Below are 23,343 nucleotides of genomic sequence, written 5' to 3' on the forward strand. Positions count from 1 at the left end.
AAAGGTGGAAAGGATAGGATAAAAGGGGTGGGAGGAGGAGTTCTGTGGTTGGGTTGGTCTGACTAGATGGATATAGGATACATGTAGGACAACCCGAGCGTGGCATCCAACTAGCAGATAGGAAATGAACAGGAATGGTAATTGGGGGCCCTGGCCACAGTACAATTGAGGGGCGGGTGAACAGAATCAGTCATGAGTGAGAAACCTAAGTGTGGTTCACTGGTTGGGAGGTAGATAGATGGAGACTGGCCCCATGAGAACTGGTACCTTTGCCAGTGGTGGAAGATGGGGGGGGCAGCTGTCTATTGTGTTGGGGAGGAACAGGCACTGCTCACAGCCTGGGCACTCCCTCCCTGCGTGCTGTCTGTCACAGCTCAGTTCTAATCCTACTCTCCACCACTGGTTCCAAGTGCAAAAATGATTCCTGCACTGCAACAGTTGTGACTTTTAGTTTCATGGGTTACATCACTGAACATGACTTTACACAGCAAGTTTTTTTAAGGGTCACCTAGAGATAAGTAATTCAGTTTGCTTCCTCTCCGAATCCTGTGTGGTAAACAAGGAGGACTCCTGAAAGCTCCCATATTGTAATTCTGGTTCCGTTCAGGCTTAATGTGACCCGATGTACTTCCGGTTCCCTGCAAAGAGGTTGCAGCGGATTTATTTAGAGAAGCGCATTTTTCGAAGCTCACGCTTCTTTCTCGAGGCCATGACCAGTAGTCAATAGCCACAGGACACAACTATCAAAAGTGGTCAAAGATAAATCTAAAATCAATTACACGGATTGAACCAATTTCACGTACATCTTACCCCACGAGAGTTCTCATGAGAAGCCAAATGTACTTGTATCCCCCCCCCTTTTTTCTAAATCTATCAATTTTGACCTAAATCTAGCTATTTTAACTTCAAATCAACTTGTTTCAAGAATCTGGACGATCAATTAAAGACATTTTCAGAATCTGCAAAACATCAGCCTATTTTGCAGAATATTTTGCCTGGAAATAAATTGCTTGGTTGAAAAGCGGACTAGAAAAAAGGAAGTGAAAAAAAACACAACCTGAGAACAAACAGTGGCACAATGAAAAGTGCCACAAGGCTACCATCTTCAAAACCAGTTCACATATAAACATATGTTTTTTTGCTGCATGACGAAGCAGACAACTTAAGTTTTCTGATGCCAGTGAACGCGCTTTACCATTGGCCAAAATCCTGAACTTTCTAACAATTCAAGCCTGCTGTTAACTATGTGGTTATGACAAGTAAAACGAGGTCCCTAGGACGTTTGTCCTCAAATACTTCCATCGCGGAACTGAACAGCAGAAAACACTATAGCAACTTTCAAGAAATGGCCCATTTTCAACTAGTGACACTAAGCACGGTGCTCCCGCTTGGAGGCCTCTGGCCAACAGGTGTGGACGGGAAAGGTGGGGTTATAGGATGGTGGCAAGGGCAATGTGGCTAGTAGGTTTTGAATTCAGGTAGGAGCCGGGGGTGGCGGGGTTGCAAGAAAGCATGTCTTGGACTCACCCACACATTTCTGATGCTAAGTATTTCCAAAGTGGTACTGATGTGCAGGAGTAACAGTTGGCGTTTTTTTCTTAATACGTTGTCATATTTTGCAGCGTAGATTCATGGTTGAATAGAAGGGAAGGTAAACACTCAGACATTCCAAAAAGACAGGCTAAATCTGGATTTGGTCCATTTTATACCTCAATCACAGGCAGAGAGCCTCGGGTGATCAAACAGTGTGTTAGGGTGGACACTTTAGCGATGGTCGTTAGCCCTACAACTATCATTTTGCTTGGCTGTGATTTCCTTTCTTTGCAATGTGAGGCTTTTCAGATGATAAATGTCTGAAAATGAAACCTATTTATCCACCCACGTCAAGTTCCTTGAAGACCCACCAACATACCTCTAACAAAAAAGAGATGCTTATTTATCTAACTAACAAGTATAATGTACAAAGTGATGGATGGCGGGATGTGCTTCGCAATCATATTGGGAGGAGACTTCTATGGCATACTTTCAAACCTTAAATCTGACGTCAATTATAGCTTAAATACTTAAAAATTAGAATTCAGGCTCCTTACCACGCCTTTCACCCTTTCCACCATGTTCTTGTAGGCTTGCGAGTTTGGGTCATTCAACTCTTCAGTAAACAGCTGAACTGTCATGCTAAAACTTAAGTAGATCACAGTGGCTGGTGACTGGGTTGTGGAGGTGGTTGATGTGGCCGTTGAGGAGGACAATGGAACATGGATAGAAGAGGATGAGGTTCCTTTTGCGGTTGTCGTGCTTGAAGTTGATTGGCCAATGGGATGGCTAACAGAGGAAGCCGTGGAGGTTTCTTTAGTGGTCATTGTGTTGGGGGTCACTGTGGTAGTTGATGTCTTTGTCGGCTTTGATGTTATTGGAGTGGTGTTACTAGTGTCACTGGATATCCCCTTAGCAGTTGATGTTCCCGTGGAAGGGGTGGATGAAGGCAAAGAAGCTGTAGATATGGTGGAAGGATTGGATGGGGGTGAGCCAGTCTCCGTGACTGGAGTGGAAGCTCTTGTGGGATGGGTGCCTGGAGATGAGGTCTCCGATGTGGGTCCTGTGCCCATGGTAGCAGTAGTCGTTGGTTCTCCTGTAGTAACACTGACACCAGAAACCTGGGAGGTTTCATGTGTTGTGAAAGGGCTTGAAGAATGGGCAACAGTGGAGGACCCTATGAGATGCGTGGTGGTCACGGAGGGCGACGCTGAATTGGTGGAAAGTGAATCTTCGGTCTTGGGGACTGATTCCGGGGTAGTCATGTGGGACACCTGGGAACTGAGTGTCACAGTGCCGGTGGTCACAGGAGGAACTGTGGAAGGAGTGGTTGTAAGCTGCGTCACTGTATTAAACAGACAAAACAGGCAACATTTAGATCAGCAAGCTGTGTGAAATATAACATTTTTCGCAAATGAAGTTCAATGGTTTAGATCCTCAAAATACAAAGCTATTTTCCCGGCTGCACATAAGTAAAATCATATTCGCAAGCAGACAGTGATGAATGATGTCCCCCTGTATCGTGAGTGTGGGATGATGCACACAAGCACAAGTATACAGCAAGGAGTGGAAGTGCACATTCAGTCGCCAGCTGGGAGAATTGCATACTCTTGCCAATGCCCAGGCATGAGAATGGCGAATTCATGTCAATTTTAAGGTGTCAGAATTGAGTACTCGCAATAAGTTCGAAACACAAGTACAGATCATTCACGTCAGTTCCTTAATGCAAGAGGTGCACACTCATGCTAAGCCCCAGCCAAGAGAAAGGATCATTCATGTTAGTTCCTAGGGGAAATGTCCCTACTTAAACTAAATCCCAAACACCAGAATTGAAAATTAAACATGCATACCAAGACCCACACATAGGAATCCACAGGTGCAATATGTACAGTCTTATGAAGCTCAGGGTCATGTCTTTAATCATGGGCTGCCGGGGTGCCTCAAATGTGAGCATTACTTATTCAGACAGCACTCTCCACTAGGTCCCAGTGCACATGTATGTTAATCTTGGTTTGGTGCCTTAGAGTAACTGGGTGTTTGCTGCCCCCATCAGTGGCTTCCTTGAGTAACCCCATACCAGTCCCAGATGCAAGGCATGCCGTCTCACCTCTGGCTTCAGATATAAAAAAGTTGTTGATTGTGCGATTCGTTGCATTGACTGCTGCCATCTCCACTTCAAGGGTTGTGTTGTCCGATGCAGTAAAGTTGACAGCTGTCTCTACAATGATGGACCCATTCCTGGAAGACAAAACTTCAGCGTAAGCAGTCACCAGACACGAACCCCAGGACATGCACACCAGATCACATACACAGAGCACTCACACAGGACACTGGAAACATCGTGGTCACCACGTCTTGATATGCATTGCTATGGGCCAACTGATATAAGTTTGATATGTGGACAGGTGTAAGGGTCGCACAGATGGATGCAGAATGCATGCTCATACAGACACCCTCAAAGGGGATGCCACCCAACAGTTAGGAACATGCAGAGGTTGAGCAGGCACTAACATGCATTAATAATGGCATGCATACTCATGAAAGCAATTCAGAACCAGACCAAAAAAAAACACAGAGATGAGGATACATTGAATAAAAACCAAAGTAAGGTCTTGGGTTTTGCTAGACTGCTACTCAGACAGTGCTGGGCAGATGCAATGCCAGAGTGACATAAAGCTCCCAGGAACTCAGACTGTGGCCAAGTTAGAACAGAGAAGCATAAATTAATAGTTCTCAGTACTTGTCCCATAAGGATATGCTAAGCAACCACATTGCAGGATGCTACTAGGATCATACAGAGCCAGTCGTACTCATGAGGTAATCTATGTGTTAAAAGAGGAGTCCCGAATGGATCTAATGGAATCGTGGGTGTAGCCTAACTATTATTCATCTGAGTGTTCAATAGCAGTTTCTTCCAATTTCCACCACATGCTGTTGCTCCATTTCTGCACACTATCCCACCGTTAACGCCTAGCGCACTCACGACTCACCACCGTCAGTCCTTACCTGATACCCAGCACTTCCACGCCACGGTAGGCAGATGCTGTGGGACAACCACTGCAGTTGTAGAGTTCGTCACACTGTTGATGTGCAGAGAAACAACATGATTTACTGAGGCTCATCACTGGAGAGAGTACCATTTCTTAAAACTCAAGTTAGTTTCAACAGAAATCACTTTATGTTTTTTGTGTCTCTGGCTACCAGTGTCAGAACCCTAGCTCCAACAAACCTTGGACTATAGCAACTGCATATTTTCACGTCTCCAAAATAAATTTACTGGAAGCCCATAACTGAGAATCCAAAACAGTCTTGGGGGTTCCGAATGAATTCATAGACAACTCGAGCTTTGTGCTCATTGTCTATTTGATGTCACTCAGAAACCCTTGGTGGAAAACATCCTTGAATTTCATAGTTCCCCATCTATAATTCCAGACTATGTTTGGCTGTAATAGTCAGCCACTAGACAATAGCTGGCTTCTAAATCTAGTAACTCACTGCTATGACATAACAGTTCTTAAAAAAACTACTGTTACCCACTGTTGCTAGGTTAATAAGGGAATTTCAGACTGTTCTGTCTGGGCTCTCCCAAAGCCTATCAGGGCAATGCTGGACAACTGCGCGCACAGTTTCTGGTGGAGAGAGAAAGAAGGCAAACTGAGTAGAAGGGGGGGTGGGTGGCAAACGGCCATTTTTTTTTTTTACATTTTGGACAGAAGGAGAGGCCTGGTTATTACGGCTGCCATATTGCTACTCTGCCCTGTACAAGAGTTAAAAGCAGGGACCGATGATTTTTGGGGCCATACATAACATAAAATGGATGCATAAAAAAGTGAATTACAGTGATGTTTCTCTCAGAGAGGTTTTGACTGGCAGTCAGTTTGAGATTTGCTCTTGTTGTCTATTCATAGTCACTCAAAACTCCTCAGAGAAAACATACCTGTAAATCACTGTTACCATATATAAATAAATAAATATATATATATATATATATATATATATATATATATATATATATATATATATATATATTAAAAAAAAACACACACACATATATGTACATACCTGCACACACACACATTGCAACAATCACCCAGGTGTAGGTGATATAGAATATTCATATTCAGTCCCTCATCCGGTGAGCCCTACTGACAACATCTCTACCAGCCTGTCAATATCACTCTTAACAGATTACTGTTCAAGTCAATAAAAGTTTTTTGCCCCAGGAGTAAATACTAACTAGTAGAACTTTTAATAAATAGATTGCTGTTGGGCTGAACATTTGGGATTTCATGGCTCAAAGGATTCTAATGGAGCTGGCAGTCGGACCATTCTTTGTTAATTTGCAAAGAGTTTAATAGACATTTCTATCAGACATTGTCGCTGAGAATAGAACCTATATAGAGAGCTAGAGTGTGAAACCATCACTTGAGAAATTTTAATTGTAGATTGGGGACACCACTTCCCACTTACTTACCAGTTGCTTGATCTGATCACTTATATTCTTGAATTCAGGTGAATCTTGGTTTGAGAAATTAGCAGTATACTCCACATTAGTTATATGAAGAGTAAGATTGTAGCGTATGAGGGGAGCCGCTCCAGGGGATGTGGTTGCTGCTGTGCTCTGCTCAGTCGCAACAGTGAATGGTTCACTGGTCATTATGACGGTAGGCAAGGACTCTGTTTTGTTCTCAGTTACAGTATGTGTGTGGCCAGTAATTGTGATACTAGGCGAGGACCCTGTGCTGTTCTCTGTCACGGTCTGTGCATGGCCAGTAGTTGTGATACTAGGCGAGGACCCTGTGCTGTTCTCTGTCACGGTCTGTGCATGGCCAGTAGTTGTGATACTAGGCGAGGACCCTGTGCTGTTCTCTGTCACGGTCTGTGCATGGCCAGTAGTTGTGATACTAGGCGAGGACCCTGTGCTGTTCTCTGTCACGGTCTGTGCATGGCCAGTAGTTGTGATACTAGGCGAGGACTCTGTGCTGTTCTCTGTCACGGTCTGTGCGTGGCCAGTAGTTGCGATACTAGGCGAGGACTCTGTTATGTTCTCCGTCACAGTCTGTGTGTGGCCAGTTGGTGCATTAGTAGGCGAGGCCTCTGTGCTGTTCTCAGTCACAGTCTGTGTGTGGCCGGTTGGTGCGATAGTAGGCAAGGAGTCTGTGCTCTTCTCCGTCACAGTCTCTGTGTGGCCAGTTGGTGCATTAGTAGGCGAGGACTCTGTGCTGTGGCCAGTCGTTGCGATAGTATGCAAGGAGTCTGTGCTCTTCTCCGTCACAGTCTGTGTGTGGCCAGTTGGTGCAATAGTAGGCGAGGACTCTGTGCTGTGGCCAGTCGTTGCGATAGTATGCAAGGACTCTGTGCTGTTCTCCGTCACAGTCTGTGTGTGGCCGGTCGTTGCGATAGCAGGTGAGGACCCTGTGCTGTTCTCCGTCACAGTCTGTGTGTGGCCGGTCGTTGCGATAGTAGGCGAGGACTCTGTGCTGTTGTTCTCAGTCACAGTCTGTGTGTGGCCGGTTGGTGCGATAGTAGGCAAGGAGTCTGTGCTCTTCTCCGTCACAGTCTGTGTGTGGCCAGTTGGTGCATTAGTAGGCGAGGCCTCTGTGCTGTTCTCAGTCACAGTCTGTGTGTGGCCGGTTGGTGCGATAGTAGGCAAGGAGTCTGTGCTCTTCTCCGTCACAGTCTGTGTGTGGCCAGTTGGTGCATTAGTAGGCGAGGACTCTGTGCTGTGGCCAGTCGTTGCGATAGTATGCAAGGACTCTGTGCTGTTCTCCGTCACAGTCTGTGTGCGGCCGGTTGTTGCGATAGTAGTAGTAGGCAAGGACTCTGTGCTTTTAGATACTTCAGTAGTGGTTGGACTGTCTTCTCCACAAACACAACCTGAAATGATAAAGTACTTTTTTTCAAAGCAGGCATTATACAATGTGAAAAAAGTATATATACTCTGAATTTGTTACAGGGGCTGTCCGGTGAACAATATCACATGGTCTCAAAACCAAGACAGACAAACATCAAACAAAGGTGTTTTCAGGAATGTGTGCTGATGCTCATTGTTAGAGATGCAGGAATCTGCAAATTAAACTAATTTCCCTTATGACCTCATCAATTTGAAGAAAACTACTTGGGTTCAGAGCACGGCCATCGGCGCAATACAAATTGCTGCCAGGAGCAGATAACAAAAAAATAAACATATTAACTCACATATTTTAACTCAACCTAATATGATCATGTCAATGGCTACCCTACATACTATACCATTGTAAGAACATGTGCAACTGAACATGTCACGGCTCAGAGAATTGTGAGTGAATGTTCACATACAGCTGAGTATAATGTTGGAGAAGTACGTGTTAATATGTTGTTATGCACCAATCCAACTGCGAGCTGACTGCCACTCGAGCCGCCACAATGCAAGAAGGCCGAGCCTTCCTGGGGGGGGGGGTGCTTATGTAGCCCCCCACTGGCATGCGGCAGCTGGAACCAGTAGGGGCTGACGCAGCCAAAACGTTCATCTCCCTAAACTTCCTCACCCACACCTCGCGAGGCGTGGGGACGGAAGTAACAGGCCAGCCCATCGCACCACTAGTGCGAAGGCGTTCTTGGGCCTCAGTGGTCCCGTCTCCTAAGGGGCGGCGCTCCCCCATCTTGGGGGGGCGCTCTTCCCAAATCACCCGACTTGGCACTCAAGCGTTTGTCCTACTATCTGTTCCTTTGAAGCATTGGTCAAGGGGTTAGACTCTTATTTGGTGACTCTGGCTATCATGAAACAGGTCTCCTAGTTTTAAACAATGACCTAGTGAAGATGGTGTTGAACATCGATAAAGACCCTTAGAGGCACATATACTAAAGTGGGTTAGGGCAAGAAAACAGCATCCGGGGCAGTAGTAAAAGGGCTATTAATGGTGCAAGTACAGAAAAGAAAATAGGGGCTTCTGCACTGAGCAGTCAAGTAAATACTGGAAAAGAAAGCTTGGGTCTACTCTCACACAAATGCTGGAAGGCATTATGGTACAATGTTCGACACTTCAGCAGGACTCATCATGGTGGCCACTCCTAACTAAATTAGGAGAGGCATCAGCCTCTCCAATGCAAGTTATCCAGGGTTTACCTCCTTTGGCATTGTCTGATATAAGTAAGGACAATGGGTTCTGTTTGTATCTCACCCTGCCTGCTGCTGGTGAAAGGACTGACTCCTGTATCTTGAGCTCATGCCTGACACACACTTTGGCCACACTGGTTACCGCCATCTGGTCCAACCGGATATCAGGGTCACCCATTTTTGTCTCTCTAAAATCTGAACCATAATCAAGCCCTGTTCTACCTCCACAGTCAAGATGGGCCCTAAATATCTTGTTAGCATAATGAACCAACTCTGTAGCCAATTCAGGTTTATTTTCCGTCAACACAGTTTGATTTACTTGGAACCCAAATAACCACGTGGTTTTGTTCTCCTCCACCCTAGGTCTCCTCTATTTGTTAGATTTCCTTTATTTGGCCTACATTAGCATATGTCGGTTCTCTCATGAGGAAAAGGTTTTTGCCATAGCATTTGTTCTTGCATTCAGTGGTGCTTTTCTGGGTCAGCAAGATTTTTTAGGAAATTAAAACGAGGATCTCAATGGAAGAATGCTTTACTAGGGTCCAGTCTAGTGATCATAAAACTCTAGCACTCAAGGATAGATCAGGTTGGGAAAACGGTGTTGTTTCTTGCCAGCTGTCTGTCGGCGGTCCAGATCGCCATTTTGAGAAAACAAGGCAATACTTAGGTGTACGCCACTGGCTTGATCCACAGCTCTTCTAATTCACGAGAACAATGATGCTTTATCAGAATACCAGTTTTCAAAGGTGATTTCTTCAGTACTAGCTGCATCAGAATTAGCTACAGCAATTTTTCATCCTATTCGTTCCTCACAGGTACAACAACTACAGCAGAGGAAGGCGTGTTTATCGAGCACAGGTTAAGAGCCTAGGGAGATGGTCACCAACGTGCTACAAACGTTGTGCACATCCAAATTTACAGCAAGATCTCATATTGTTTCCGTCTTCTTTTGGAGTTATCCATGTGGCCTAAGTGTGTTTAGGTAGTTGGACATTCCTTCATTGGGAGTCCAGAAAACCAGAGATGCTGGATGGGATTCACTTCAGGTGGCGTGGCATCTGTGGTCTAGGTTTGACACAGCTGTGGAACAACCACGAGACCACGAAAGACCTCGAGAGGAGTGGAAGGTGCCGATATCAGGGCTAGAGTTGAGAATGTTTCAGTCAGGCATCTTAACGCAGATATGGCTAAGACGTATGCGAACTAGGGAATATATACATACATATATATATATATATATATATATATATATATATATATATATACATACACACACACACACATATTTATATTAACAGGTTTATTTAAAATGTTTTATTTTGACTTTGTATGTCGACGTCTATATATGTACATACGTGGGTTCTCTGAGGGCCTCATCAGACCCCCAAAATGTAGTATCTCCTAGGCCATGGGTACTCAAAGTACGGCCCGGGGGCCTCATGCGGCCCCCTTGACCTTTACATGCGGCCCCCTGGGCAACAGGAGTACAGGGTTGTTCACTTGATTCAGCTCTAACAATATAAAGATCATAAATAGAGGCAATCCTTCTTTCAATGTTAACTGGTGTTAAGGAAAGGATGTAATCAGGGAGGCCTCAACTTCACTTTAGAAGCACGTTCATTTTTAAAGACATCTTGCAGCAAAAGTGTAAAAATATAACTGTCACTTCAAAATTCAAAAAGTGTGTTAAGTTAACATGTAGTCCATTTGACCTAAGTATAATTTATTGTATCAGTGCAATGAGAAGTATTCATTTTAATGTGATAGTTTTCGAACATGAATTTTGAAACATTCATTTTTACCCCTACCTTGACAAATACGCCAATGGGAAATTAAACAAGCAAGTCAGATGTTATGTGCACTTTTTGAGTGGCCTGGGTTCCTATTATACATGAAAAACATTATAGTTTATTAAATTAAACACAGGAGCAGTTTTGTATGGTGCTGACCCGGATTTCGATTAAATATGTGATAATGAAGAAAAAGGAGGGGAAGTGAAATTAAGCAATTGCCTGGGTTCACACAATTTGGAAAATTGTGGAAGCCAACATTAATCCAAAGTTTTCTAGTTTCATATTGCTCAATTTAACCACTAGATGTATATCCTTTGCTTCGCCTACCGATACTTAACTGCCAATACTCCCAACCCTCTCTCCCAACCTCCATTCCGCTGGCATCGATGCGGCCCTCGGGCACATCACAGACCAAACATTTTGGCCCCTGGGAAAATATTTGTGAGTACCCATGTCCTAGGCCCTCATTGCCCAGACCTCCAGTTTAGCTGCTTTCTGCAGGTTCAATTGCTAATCTTAAGGGTCCAGGAAGCCGCATTGACCCTGTAGCCAGGAAGGGGGCGGGGGAGACTTGGAGGGGTCGGCATTCTCTTTGTACTGGGAGGGAAATTAGAAAAACGCCATTTAGTGATAAGATCTCCCCCTGATAATCGATTCTCTGTTCAGAACCTCCTCCACTGAGATCCCACGGACCGCGCCCTCTCCCGACAGGGGGACGAGAAACAAGATACCGCGGGGTCAGGGAGTGCCCACAACACAGTTTTAGGGCGGGGGTCTCACGTCAAGTAAATGCAGCTCCCACTTTGAAAAAAAAAAAAATGCAGCTCCCTCAGATGCTTTTAACGTTGTAAAGTAAGTCATTAGTCTGCTGCGAAAGCAAGCCGTAGCATGGAAATCCGGCAGGTGGAGCCCTGATCAACTGATAATTTTGCAAAAGTAGTCGATGAACCAGAGGGTGGAGTGACTAGCCCTTTAAAAAGAAGAGTTTTGGATTAGAATTCTAACGACTACAATGTTTTGCGGGATAAAATGTAGTTCTGAAAAAAAAATATGGGCACTTTCAATGTGGCTTTCACAACATAAAAAAGTTGGCAAATTAAATGTTTGAACTGCGCGCTGCAAGCCTCGCAGTGGGCGCGGGAAGCGGTAAATACATCTAAAAGACAAGCTCTCCCAGGGACCGGGGTCGCAGCATCATGGGGGCGGTCAGGGTAGGCCAAGCACCCGCTTTGGTTTCAAGGGCCTCGGTCAAGCGTGTTATTGATCAGGGGCTCAGGGCAATGGAGACTCTTCCGGCTATCGATTACCCCTTCCAGGGAAAGAGAGGGTACATAAAAAAGTAAATATGTGTACAATAAAGGTGACGAAACAAGTCCTATGACCTCCTGGGCTATACGTTCCCGCGCGCCCTTTGTCCAGTCTATCGCAGTGGCGTAAGGAAACTTTGTTGGGGGGGGGGGGGGGGGGGGGGGGCTGCAAAGTACCTTGAAGGGGGGACCCTCCGTCCTGGACCCAGTCAGGGGCCTGCGGATTTGGCTGCAGGTAAGAGGTGAGGTATTTATCACACTGCCTAGACGGAAGGTATCAGGTGCAATTAACAGCAGTCAATTGTGAAGTTTTGGTGCTAACTGCACCAAAAACTACATTATGCAGGGAATACCATGCACCCCTCCGCGCCCCCCAACTTCCCAAAAATATCACCAGTTAGGCCAGAAGTTGTTTATCACAAAACCAATTAATGCCATATGTGGAGTAACGTTTCTTGCAAGACAAATATTTAATATTTTTTACGGAAAAAATGAAATAAATTCCCGAGTCTCTTCCAAATTTGCGAGTCTTTGCTTGCACGCATCCTACAAGCTGCGAATAAGGGAAATTTTACACCCGGATTACAACCTGGGATTTCAATTCAGATTCCTGTACACACACCACTGAGATTTACTCAGGGGGCGGGAGATCCTCCGTCTTAAAAACGCGTTTACAAAATATTCAGAGGAACTCTTTAGACTTCTATAGGAAGTTTCTAGAAAAGAACATCCTCGCTCCATTTTGTTCCGGTTTGTCCTGTGCCACTCTAAGTGCCAGCATGTATTTTGCCCGGGAAAAAAAAAACCGCTTCGGTCGGTGGAAAATGCATATTTGAGTGACGATGGAAGGGCAAACATCTCGTCCGTTTGCCTTCTAATGCGGCATGCAAATTCTGCTCGCCGACTTGGAAAAGAGAGCCCCCACCGCCCCCAAGCGAGGAGGCATGGAAATAAGGGTGTGACGCCACCAGGCACCGGTGCTAAGGCCAGGGGCGGAAAGATTTGTAGGGAAATGAGAACATGATGTTAAGGGCATCGTACTGCAGAGGGTGAGATGGCTAAAGTACATGTAGTTCATCACACAGGCAGTGCTTAATTTGTGAGACAAAGAGTGCCGGTGTCCGAAACTCTTCTCAGAAGCCGACAGCCCATTCCAGTTAAACCTCATGGGGCCAAACACCAAGACACTCCCTGACCCATTTTCTCGCGGTTGCAGGTTCATGCTTTCTGTTTGCGACGGTTTTGCCATCTTTTTCATCCTCTGTCGTTCCGCTCTGTTTTTCCCTACCTCTTGCACTCAGTAAATATCTAATACCGGAACAGAGTGCTGGTGCCAAAAATAAGTGCCGGTGCTCTCCACCAGGAACCACTGGCTGAAATTAAGCACTTCACACAGGGTAGGCATAGCTTCTGGAAGCCGCCATATCCTGGTTTTGCCCTGAAACATGCCCAGGGACATTGTTTCTCCTTTGAACAAGGCCCTAATGCAGTGTTTTTTCAAACGTTTTAATGGCTCGCCCCAACTAGTGGAAAAAAACATAATCACCGCCCCCCCATCAGAATTTTGCGCAATTATTCTATTAAGTTGGATATGTTTAAATATGTCTAGACTTATTTAAACATTGCAGTTAAGCTATGTTAATTTTTTTTTTTAATGCAATAAATATATTTCTGCTTAATACAAAGCACTGAATATTGCTTATGTTGGCCAGACCCTGGCGCCCCCCCCCCCCCTGGATCACTTGAAGCCCCCCAGTTTGAAGACCCCTGCCCTAATGCAAGAAAGAGGGGCCTCACAGGATGATAGAGACCAAGGCCCCACAAAACATTCCAAGACTTGTGGTCACAGGTCAGGCTTTCCCATCAAGAGGTCAAACCAAGCCTGAACCCTACTTCAAGGGTAGACTGCTTCAGCCTTACATCCACTTCCTAAAGTAGCAATACTGTGACTCCTCATGGTGGCACCTAAAGTTTGAAATGGGCAAAGTCTTGAAATATTCAATAGTATATGGCATGTAAAGGACCACTATGCATCATTGTGAGCAAAAAAGGCACCAAAAAAGGTGGACATTCTCTCTCAACACGGATCATACTCAGCAAACAGAATGATTGGGTGGTGTCATCATGCCTGTAATCACTATTGCCGCTATAGGATCTATAATGTAACTGAGGCTGGGTGTGGTCAGTCCGTCATAGGAGACTGCAATAGGCATCTCTTTGGTGCTTGGGTACCTTGCGGATCATTGGGGAACCTTGCGCTGAACAACATGCAGCAGGAATCATGGGCCTAATCTGGTGTGAACTGGCCAACATGAGAGCAACTCCCCTCTGACAAAAATCCAGAGTGACTGAGGTGAGCTTGTTACTGGATTCGGAGCTGTGACGCATGAGTGGCGTTGTATGTGGGCACAGACGTGTGGCGTAGTACGTCATAGACTTGATACATGTTGTTGCACTGTATCTACCACAATGAATCTGGGTAATTTGTGCGTTGGTAGGTTGGGCAGTGTGCTCCCTCCCACCCCATCTGTGATTGGCTCATTCAAGTTTTTGGCTGATGAGCTCTTTGGATACTCACCATATCACATTGAGAGAAATTGAGGATTTACTCACTGCACTTTCTCCTGAGACACATCATAATTTATTTTGCCCTGAGGAATGCCGCTGACCAGTTATCTGGCCATCAGAGCATGCTGAAACATGTCAGCACTTTCAAAGGATGAATGGGCCATGATATCCCTAAACATCCAGTAATTTGTTTATTAACATTTTAATCATAGCCAAGGTAGCACATAATAAAATATATACCTGTTGTGTACCTTAAAGTATTTCTAATATAAACTAAATCCCTGTACTATCCAGGAAAAGAATACATTTAAAGAACTCTCCCTTTAAGATGGGGTCGAGTCTGCCCCAGCAGTACAATCTTACCAGGGTGGGATGAGGTGGCCAATGGTGAAGCATGACACATTGTGTGGGTTAGTCCACCTAATTCTAAATTTTTGTTTGACCTAACATGGGTCTGATAACCTGTAGACAACTATATAGGAACAGCAATTACCTGTTCCGTCAATAGATTCACCACACTCGTGATTTACGAGCTCATTGGATACTCCTGCTCTCCGGGACTTCTACAGAAACATAAGACTGAGCAACATTGCCAACAATCACAAATTTAGGGAAATACTCTCTACTGAAGAAGGGAAATATCCCGAATCATAAGTCTAGAGATACCCAGCACTGGTTGCAATAACAATGGCAAATACTAAAGACTTCTAACTAAAGTGAGTGTTATCATGCACTCCATTTACCACAATGCATCTGGGCTAAATGTGTGCTGGTGTGCCAGGGAGTGTGCTCCCCTCCGTCCTTTTGTGATGGGGCAGTAAATACCTGAATACGCAGGAAGATGTGGTTAAGACAAGACGGTGTTGCTAGTGATCTGGTTGCTACCACTTAAGAAGCGAAAGACATCTGATCACAAGCTTGTGACGTCTATCTGGGCAGAAGGGTGTTGGCTCGTTGCAGGTGACCAGCGAGTGTGATCTCAGTTCACTGGTTTTAATTACCTGGCGCTGGTCCCGGGGGACATATTTCCTCACTTCTATTCCGGGATAAATCAGTAGTGACTAATGGAAAGTGTAAAGATGACCTTTTTCAGGTGCCTAAACATGCCTTTCTTGCTGAGATATCTAGCTGTGGTGTTATCCTAGATCATTGTCACACGCTGCACAATGGGCTCCCTAGAACCACTATAAAAAAAACAGTATCAGTTATGCACACATCCCTGCTTCAGGACCAACTACCCAGATTGTACTGGATTAAAACAATTATTCCAGCAGAGCAATGGACACCAACCACAAAAAAAAACACAAAAAAGCCTCTCAACAACCCATTTGATGCTTAATTTGAGTTGGTGATAGCCGGTGGGGGCCATCGCACTCATTTTTGGGTTGGGTAATGGTATTTGTTTGTATCATACATTTCCCAACAGCAGGAGATGGGATAAAAACAAAGTAGAATAATTGAGGAACAGAAAGAAGGAAAAACCGTCATAACGGGAGAAAGCAGGCACCTGCCGTACAGATGAAGTGATAGGGAGTATCTGGTGGTGGACGGAAGGGGCCTGGGGTGGATTCAAGACTATGCAGTTTTGCTGTTGGGTGTGGCAACGTTTAATTGCACCAGCTCTGGACTCCGGCACTCATTCTTTTACAAATTAAGTACTGCTATCCATGAAAAACTCTACACATTACTTCTATTGTGACAATAACTTACAAAAAATACTAATAAACTAAACATTAAACATATTCTCTACTAACCACATAAACAAAATTACAAAATCCCAATTGTTTGATGGGATTACCAGGAGGGCAAAAAAGCAGACCCAACTAGAAATGTGCTAAGATGTCATTAATGGTGGTGAGCTCTATTTAAAAAAGAAACACACACACACAAAAAACACAAAAGTGTCCATAAGTTGGGAAGGTGGACCATGAATTCTTCCAAAATGAATAAAACATTTTAAAAAATCTTAATATATGGCTAAACCAAACTGCCTATTGATACACAAGACAACCACCTGACTGGGAAAAAAGACCGAAATAGCCGTTTTAAACTAATGTTGACTATCGCCAAAATTTCAGGTGTTCAGTTATCCACCATAATTTCTCACATATTATAAAATCTATATCTGAAGAGGATCTGCAGAACTGCCAAACTACGAATCGCCATATATCAGCAGCACGTGCACAAACCACTTATCAGCCTGCCGCCTGGATCAGTCACCACACCCGAACACACATTCTCTTAAGGAATGTGATATACAACTGACACCTGTAACTAACTGTAGAAATAAATTTATGATAAACGGGGACCCCAAACAGACGACCCTTCATGACTACCTCCAAAGAACACCTCAAAGTGACCAACAACTACTCATTTGGAAACTTATTTGAAAAATCCAGTCAGTTTTGCTAAGACAGTGAAACCATGTAGAAGTATTTCTACGTCTTATCGTAAGACAGAAAAATGCTAAAATATACAAACTCAATTACCCACAGTTCACCTGAAACTGGCCTACCAAATAAGAATCCAAGATCCAATATTGACTTAAGACCAACCATTCATTTACCAAAAGAAAAATCCATAATTGACACAATCACAAACATTCTGCCCCCAAATAATTCAGAATCCACTATTAACACAAGAGAAGTCAATCTGAACCTGAAAAAGGAATCCAAGATCCTACATTAATCTAAGACCCAATATAGCGGCCCCAAAAAAGTAACCAGTATCCAAAACTGAACTAAGACCAAACCTTCTGGCTCCAAAGAAGAATCCAAGGTCCAATGATGACACAAGACTGGAAAAAAGGCGCACCCCCCCCCCTCCAAAAAAAAACAAAGATTCAAAGACTGAGTGTTAACCCAAGACCAGACAAGCTGGCCTCAAGGAAGGATCTAATTTTGACCTAAGATAATGATCTACATTGAAGACTCCTTGACTTATTGTTCCCATAATGCCCATCTCCGGGGGCCTCAGCGACAACCAGAGATCCATCTAGGGCCCAATTTACTGACCTTCAAGGAAGACAACTTGACCCACCCTAGAAGTCTTAAGGACACACATCAAGGCCGTCTGTCCTCCAAACCATGTGGTAATTTGTAAAACACCTCTGGATCCAAAATGTAAATACAAAGGCAAAAGATCCACCAGCTTTCTTCAACAAATTGTAACGACTCACAAACCGCAGCACAATGAGCGGGATTGGCCAAGTGGGCTTTATTGTTGTGAAAGCTCAATACATTTCAGAATGCCTACCGCCAGGTGTGCATGGGGGTGTACATGCTTTAGATTTAATTTAGGACTGTTTATCATATATATGTGTAAAGCGAATTTCATTGATCAGAACTCAGCCGATGAGACCAGCATAAAAATGTGAGAGCGAGCTGACCTTATGTTGGAGGGTACTCGATGGGGAGGGTACACCGCAGGTCCCCCACCTCATCCCAAGACATGTCCAGCCGGGCACGAACCCCTCCGCCCTCGAGGGTTCCCAAAGCCCGGGCAGTGCCCATTCCGGTCCTAATGGGCGGCGGGCAGTGATCGAGACCGAGTTAATCGGTAAACTATTAGCAGGGGCCGCAGGGAGCGGTCAGTCGGGCGGACAGAACAGGGGTCGCAGGGAGTGGTCAGTTAGGCGGATAGAACAGGGGTCGCAGGGAGTGGTCAGTTAGGCGGATAGAACAGGGGTCGCAGGGAGTGGCCAGTTAGGCGGATAGAACAGGGGCCGTAGGCGGACAGCCTTTCGCCATAGGACCAATCTGGAACATTCATTAGCGCCTAGAGTCCGCACTAAACACTACAAAGAGCGACGATTCTTTCTAGGCGGTTTAATCGATAAAACATGATTGATCGACTCCAAGAACCAGAACATTGTGGGGTTACACGGATCGCTGACCATCCTCAAGGGCCCGGCCTAGGTACCAGCAGCGGGCGGTGCCACATCACGCCGGGCAGGTGATGTGTGCCAACGTGGAGCAACACGAGAAAGCGCCGAGGGCAGGAGTGGAGAAGTTACTAGCGGAGGGCAGAGCAAAACTGGGGCGAAAGAGGAGCAAAATAATAGCGGCTTATCAAGTAAGAAGGGACCATAAAGGAATAAACGACCCCAAGATGCTAGGAGAACATATGAAGTGACAACATTGGAAATAACAACGAGGGAGTGGATGTATAAACTGCACAGCGTGAAAAGAATAGAAAAGGAAAGGAAAACAAAATTATAATTAAGAAATCCCATTCTTTTGAAACATTAATGATAAGGCGTGGGGCAGACGCGACCCTCGTGGGAGAGAAATATTAGCCCGTGGGGACCAGATGTTGTCCCCCACAGAAAGTCCCTAAGAGGCACCCCCTGAACATGCGTGGGTTTGGGTGGGCTGTGTGTGTGTGGGGGGGGTGGGGGGTGGGGGGCGGGGGGGTTATCAGTTGCTGGACTTCCGATTGTGTCTCAGGCTCATAACGCGATCCAATGCGCTGTCTGACTGAACGAGTGTAAGATGAGATCAGTGCCTACTTTAGGTTTCAAGGCGCTGCGCTGCAACCACCCAGGCAGGAGTCTTTCTGGAATTCTTTGGGGAAAGTAGCAACCACGGGGGGATCCTTGCTGCAAAATACACCTTAGAACACGCGAAACTGAATCGACATCAAAACGGGACGTCACTCACCCAAACTGAACAGAACCAAGAGCGCTATATGAGCCGCTAGGGGCCTTCCAGGCGCCATCCTCTTGGACAACAGACGGTACCACTGGTGCCCTCTGCTTGGGGTACAGCCGATCCACGAAGCTCTTTCCCCTCGAGGTACAGCCGAGCCCACCGAATGTGCGCGCTTCTCTTCCAAGCAGAGACTTCTTGCTGAAAGTTGGTGGACCCCCTCTTGTAACACTCACAGCGATCTGAATTTAGGGGTGCTCTCTTCTGGGGAATACCAGCGCCGATGGCTTCCTTAAGTGTCCGTTACTTTCTGGCATCCGCTATCCTCAGATCTTGTACCTTGAATGGCCCCCTCCCGGCCCAAGACGCCTTTATACGGCACCCCCGGGCCATGCACCTTACCTGAGGAGGTGGGGGTTGGCCCCGCCCCAGACCCGCCCGTAGAGGTTCTGATTGGCTGCCCGAGAGCGGGCGTGTGCGGCACCTGTGCTTCTTTTCTGGGAAGCAAATAAAGTCTTCACGAATACACGTATGTGTGTATATTCATGCACGTGTGTGCCCCGGGGGTGACGCGGTGAGGACATACATGTCTGGCACACAGGGGCGCTATTTATAGACCCATTATTGGAGATCGGATGTGCCTGGCACCGCATGCCACGCTTTAAAAATACCTGTGTTATCTGAAAAGTGACAATGCCGTGCCAGAAAACATAGATAATACACCTTTGCGTGTTTTCAGATTAGCAGCGGCGCTGTGTCGATGATTTAAAAAATCCCTCGTGTCCCACCTGCGTTTTTTGACAGATCAAGTGCTGTCCCCATTAAAAAGTAATACAGACCAGCAGAGAAGTGCCAGTACTGTCCCAAGAAAAGGCACATTAGCTGCGCCTAGAAGCAGCAATCAGTACGTCCAATAACAGCGCTTCTATTCTAGTAACCTCGTGCTGACGTGTCCACCCATAAGAAAGCCCATCAGCAGTGCCTAGAAGCATGTGTCTCCCACAACAGAAGCAAAAAGAACAGATGATGGACGGAATCCTTATCAATGCAAACACTCACCCCCAGTCACAGATCTGGGTTTAATCCGTAGTTCTTTTGCTCACCATGCCACCCCAGTTTAGACCCAGCCATATGCAAATCAGTCTTGACGCTCTTCTCCATGGGAATAGTCCAGCTCGAACTGCTAGACCAGGTCCTCCCTGGACCGGAAACAAGAACAGAACAGCACCTCCTGCTGACAAGTGTCAGTACTGTCCGATTAGAAGAACAGCAGCCCTGCAGGGGAGTATCAGTACTGCCCCGGAAAAGCACAGCAGTGGTGCCTAGAAGCACAAATACTTCCAATAACAGCACTGCACCTCCTTTTGACAAGTGTCAGTACTGTCCACCAATAGGAGGCCAGTGTTGTCAGGGTAGAAGTATCGCCTCCCTGCTGAAGGCAGCAGTACTATTTACTTTAAAATGTCCTAATTGGGTGTGAATTTGCCAGGTGGCCTGCAAAAACTGAAGCAGTTCCGCCATTCAAAGTTTATTAGCCCTGGAGAGAAGTGCCGGTACTGTCCCTTTAACCTGCCCCAGCCCTGGAGAGAAGTGCTGGTACTGTCCTTTACCCTGCCCCAGCCCTGGAGAGAAGTGCCGGTACTGTCCTTTAACCTGCCCCAGCCCTGGAGAGAAGTGCTGGTACTGTCCCTTTAACCTGCCCCAGCCCTGGAGAGAAGTGCCGGTACTGTCCCTTTAATCTGCCCAGCCCTGGAGAGAAGTGCTGGTACTGTTCTATTAAGGTGTATGGAAGAGCGCCCCCCCAACATGGGGGGAGCGCGGCCCCTTAGGGATCGGGGGCGCTGGGGCCGAGCCTCGCACTAGTTGTGCGCAGGCTGGCCATGGGCTTCCGCTCGCGCGTCTCGCGAGACGCGCGGGCGGAAGTTCGACGCTGAGAGAGCGTCGGTGGTCGGGGCAGCGCTGGACCGGTTTGGGCCGCCGCGCACTGGTGGGGGGGCATAAAAGCGCCCCCCCCCAGAAGGCTTGGCCTTCTTACTTCGTGCACGGCGGCCCAGGGACAGGCAGACCCATCGGCGATTCCCACCCACCCTCTCCTTATTATTAGGCTTGGAGGAAGAGCGCAGAAAGAGAGAATAAAGTAACCGGAAGCAACAGAGGGGACCCCAAGGGTGGGGCCCCGGTATAACAACAGAGATAGGATCCTGAAGTCCTGGACCAACCTGCGGATGGACACACCTGTTTGGGGGTAGGGAGCCCAGATCACTGGGGTGGTCACGGGGCTCATGCCCTGGGCCGCCCTGGTACACCCCTTGGTTGAGTGGTGTTTGGAGAGGGGGCGGAACCCTGAACAAGGGGTCAAGGAACAGAGGAAGCAGGGATACCGCCCCCCCTAAGGATACAGGTGACGATCAGTCCCTGTGTGGTCCAAAGGAGGTTCAGGACAGGAAGGGATCCTGTCAAAATCTATGGTTACAAAGTAGCGTCTATAACAGTTTATATATATTAAAGTTTGCAGTGAAATGTTTTTAGTTGAGTAAAGTGCATATGATGACTTCCATAAATTGTGTTTATGAATGTTTATAAAAGTATATTTGAAAATAAATACTTCTTCCAACAAACAAAACTGTCTTGTCGGTTGGTGTATGACCGGTGTTGGGGTGAGGCCCCTATGGCGGCCTCCGAGTCCTATTAGCCCTGGAGAGAAAGTGCATGTACGCTGCTATTAATGCGTATTAGCTCAGAAGAGAAGTGTGGGTACTGTCCCTTTAACCTGCCCCAGCCCTGGAGAAAAGTGCTGGTACTGTCCTTTAACCTGCTCCTGCCCTGGAGAGAAGTGCCGGTACTGTCCCTTTAACCTGCCCCAGCCCTGGAGAGAAGTGCTGGTACTGTCCTTTAACCTGCCCCAGCCCTGGAGAGAAGTGCCGGTACTGTCCCTTTAACCTGCCCCAGCCCTGGAGAGAAGTGCTGGTACTGTCCCTTTAACCTGCCCCAGCCCTGGAGAGAAGTGCCGGTACTGTCCCTTTAATCTGCCCAGCCCTGGAGAGAAGTGCTGGTACTGTTCTATTAAGGTGTATTAGCCCTGGAGAGAAAGTGCATGTACGCTGCTATTAATGCGTATTAGCTCAGAAGAGAAGTGTGGGTACTGTCCAATTAACAAGTATTAGCCTATGGAGAAGTGTGGGTACTGTCCGATTAACAAGTATTAGCCTCGAGAGAAGTGTGGGTGTGCCTAATTAACATGTTGCGGCCCAGGAGAGAAGTGTGGGTACTGTCCGATTACCGTATAGCAGCCCTGGAGAGGAGTGCTGAGGTCTCCTATTATTATATGACAGTCCTGATGGGCAGTGGACTTGCTGCCCCTCTTAAATTGCTGGTGATGCTGCCCTGGTAACAGGACAACAGCTCTGTCTACAAGTGCCTGTGCTATTCCATGACATCTCACACCCGTTAATAAGCAGTCTATTCTGAAATACAACCTTTAGTGAGAGCTGCCACCCTGACTTCCAAAGGGGAAGAGGTCCAAGGGGACCCCTTGCCATTTACAGATCACTTACCATCCAAGCTTGGGAGCTGGTACTTGATCAATGGTTTGCAACCGGAATCACAGGCACAACCATTGACCCTTAGCTCACCAATTTGCAGTTTGGATGGGCCCCTTACATGCCCTTGCCAAACTGTGATTGGGTAATCAATCATTTATAAACCCAGTTTTGCAATATGGAAAAGCTTTCCCAAATCACAAAATGGGCCCTAAACATATGTAAATGGGTTTTTGGGATTGCGTACACTTTTATTGCATCAGAAGGTTTACAAACTTAAAAACCCTTTGTACATCTGTCTCATTGTGTAATACAAAGCACTCTTTATTCTGTGGAAGCACACACCTTCTGCCCAATCAAATAATGTGGTGAGCACGTCAACATGTAGGAGGAGCCAAAGCACTTCTCCAGTATTGCTTCTTGAAGCTCCTCTGTTGATCACTAAAGGTCTGGCGACAGCGACGCTTTCACACTAGACCTAAAAAGTGTTGTCTCTTCCCACATCGCCCTCCTATTGCAACTACTGCGATTCCTTGCCCAACTATTGCAACTCCCGGCCACGCTACATTGTCACCAGCTTTACTCCAACTGACTGCCTCCTTGCACCCCAGCAAGATTCTAACCTATTTGATGCCTAAGCATTGATGTGGCATTTAGGGGACTTTAGAGGCATCTTTTAAAACTGGACTTGCACCGAATACCAGACATGCCCCTTTCTGTGTTTAGTCCAGTTGACTTTCTCACAAAACAGGTTGACCTTTCTTATCCCAGGGTACCCTGCTTAAAGGATTTGCCATCATCAGTGCATCTGAAGGACTGTAGATCTGCAGGGTTGTTTAGATCAAACGCACTCCACGT

General features: G+C 46.2%; 1 protein-coding gene across 1 annotated transcript in view; it reads right to left on the reverse strand.

Moving 5' to 3' along the window:
* The window catches only part of MUC1 (mucin 1, cell surface associated), a 35,248-nt gene extending 15,947 nt beyond the window's left edge, over positions 1-19,301 (reverse strand). Inside the window, exons 1-5 of the mRNA XM_069218422.1 lie at positions 18,959-19,301; positions 6,008-7,410; positions 4,540-4,613; positions 3,641-3,771; positions 2,091-2,878 (exon numbers count right to left, since the gene is read on the reverse strand). Of these exons, the coding sequence (XP_069074523.1) occupies positions 2,091-2,878; positions 3,641-3,771; positions 4,540-4,613; positions 6,008-7,410; positions 18,959-19,016 (2,454 nt within the window). The 5' untranslated portion in view covers positions 19,017-19,301. The remainder of the gene's footprint in view (positions 1-2,090; positions 2,879-3,640; positions 3,772-4,539; positions 4,614-6,007; positions 7,411-18,958) is intronic.
* Between the last annotated feature and the right edge of the window lie 4,042 nt (positions 19,302-23,343).

Source organism: Pleurodeles waltl, chromosome 12 (genome assembly GCF_031143425.1).
Source record: "Pleurodeles waltl isolate 20211129_DDA chromosome 12, aPleWal1.hap1.20221129, whole genome shotgun sequence".
Lineage (NCBI taxonomy): Eukaryota > Metazoa > Chordata > Amphibia > Caudata > Salamandridae > Pleurodeles > Pleurodeles waltl.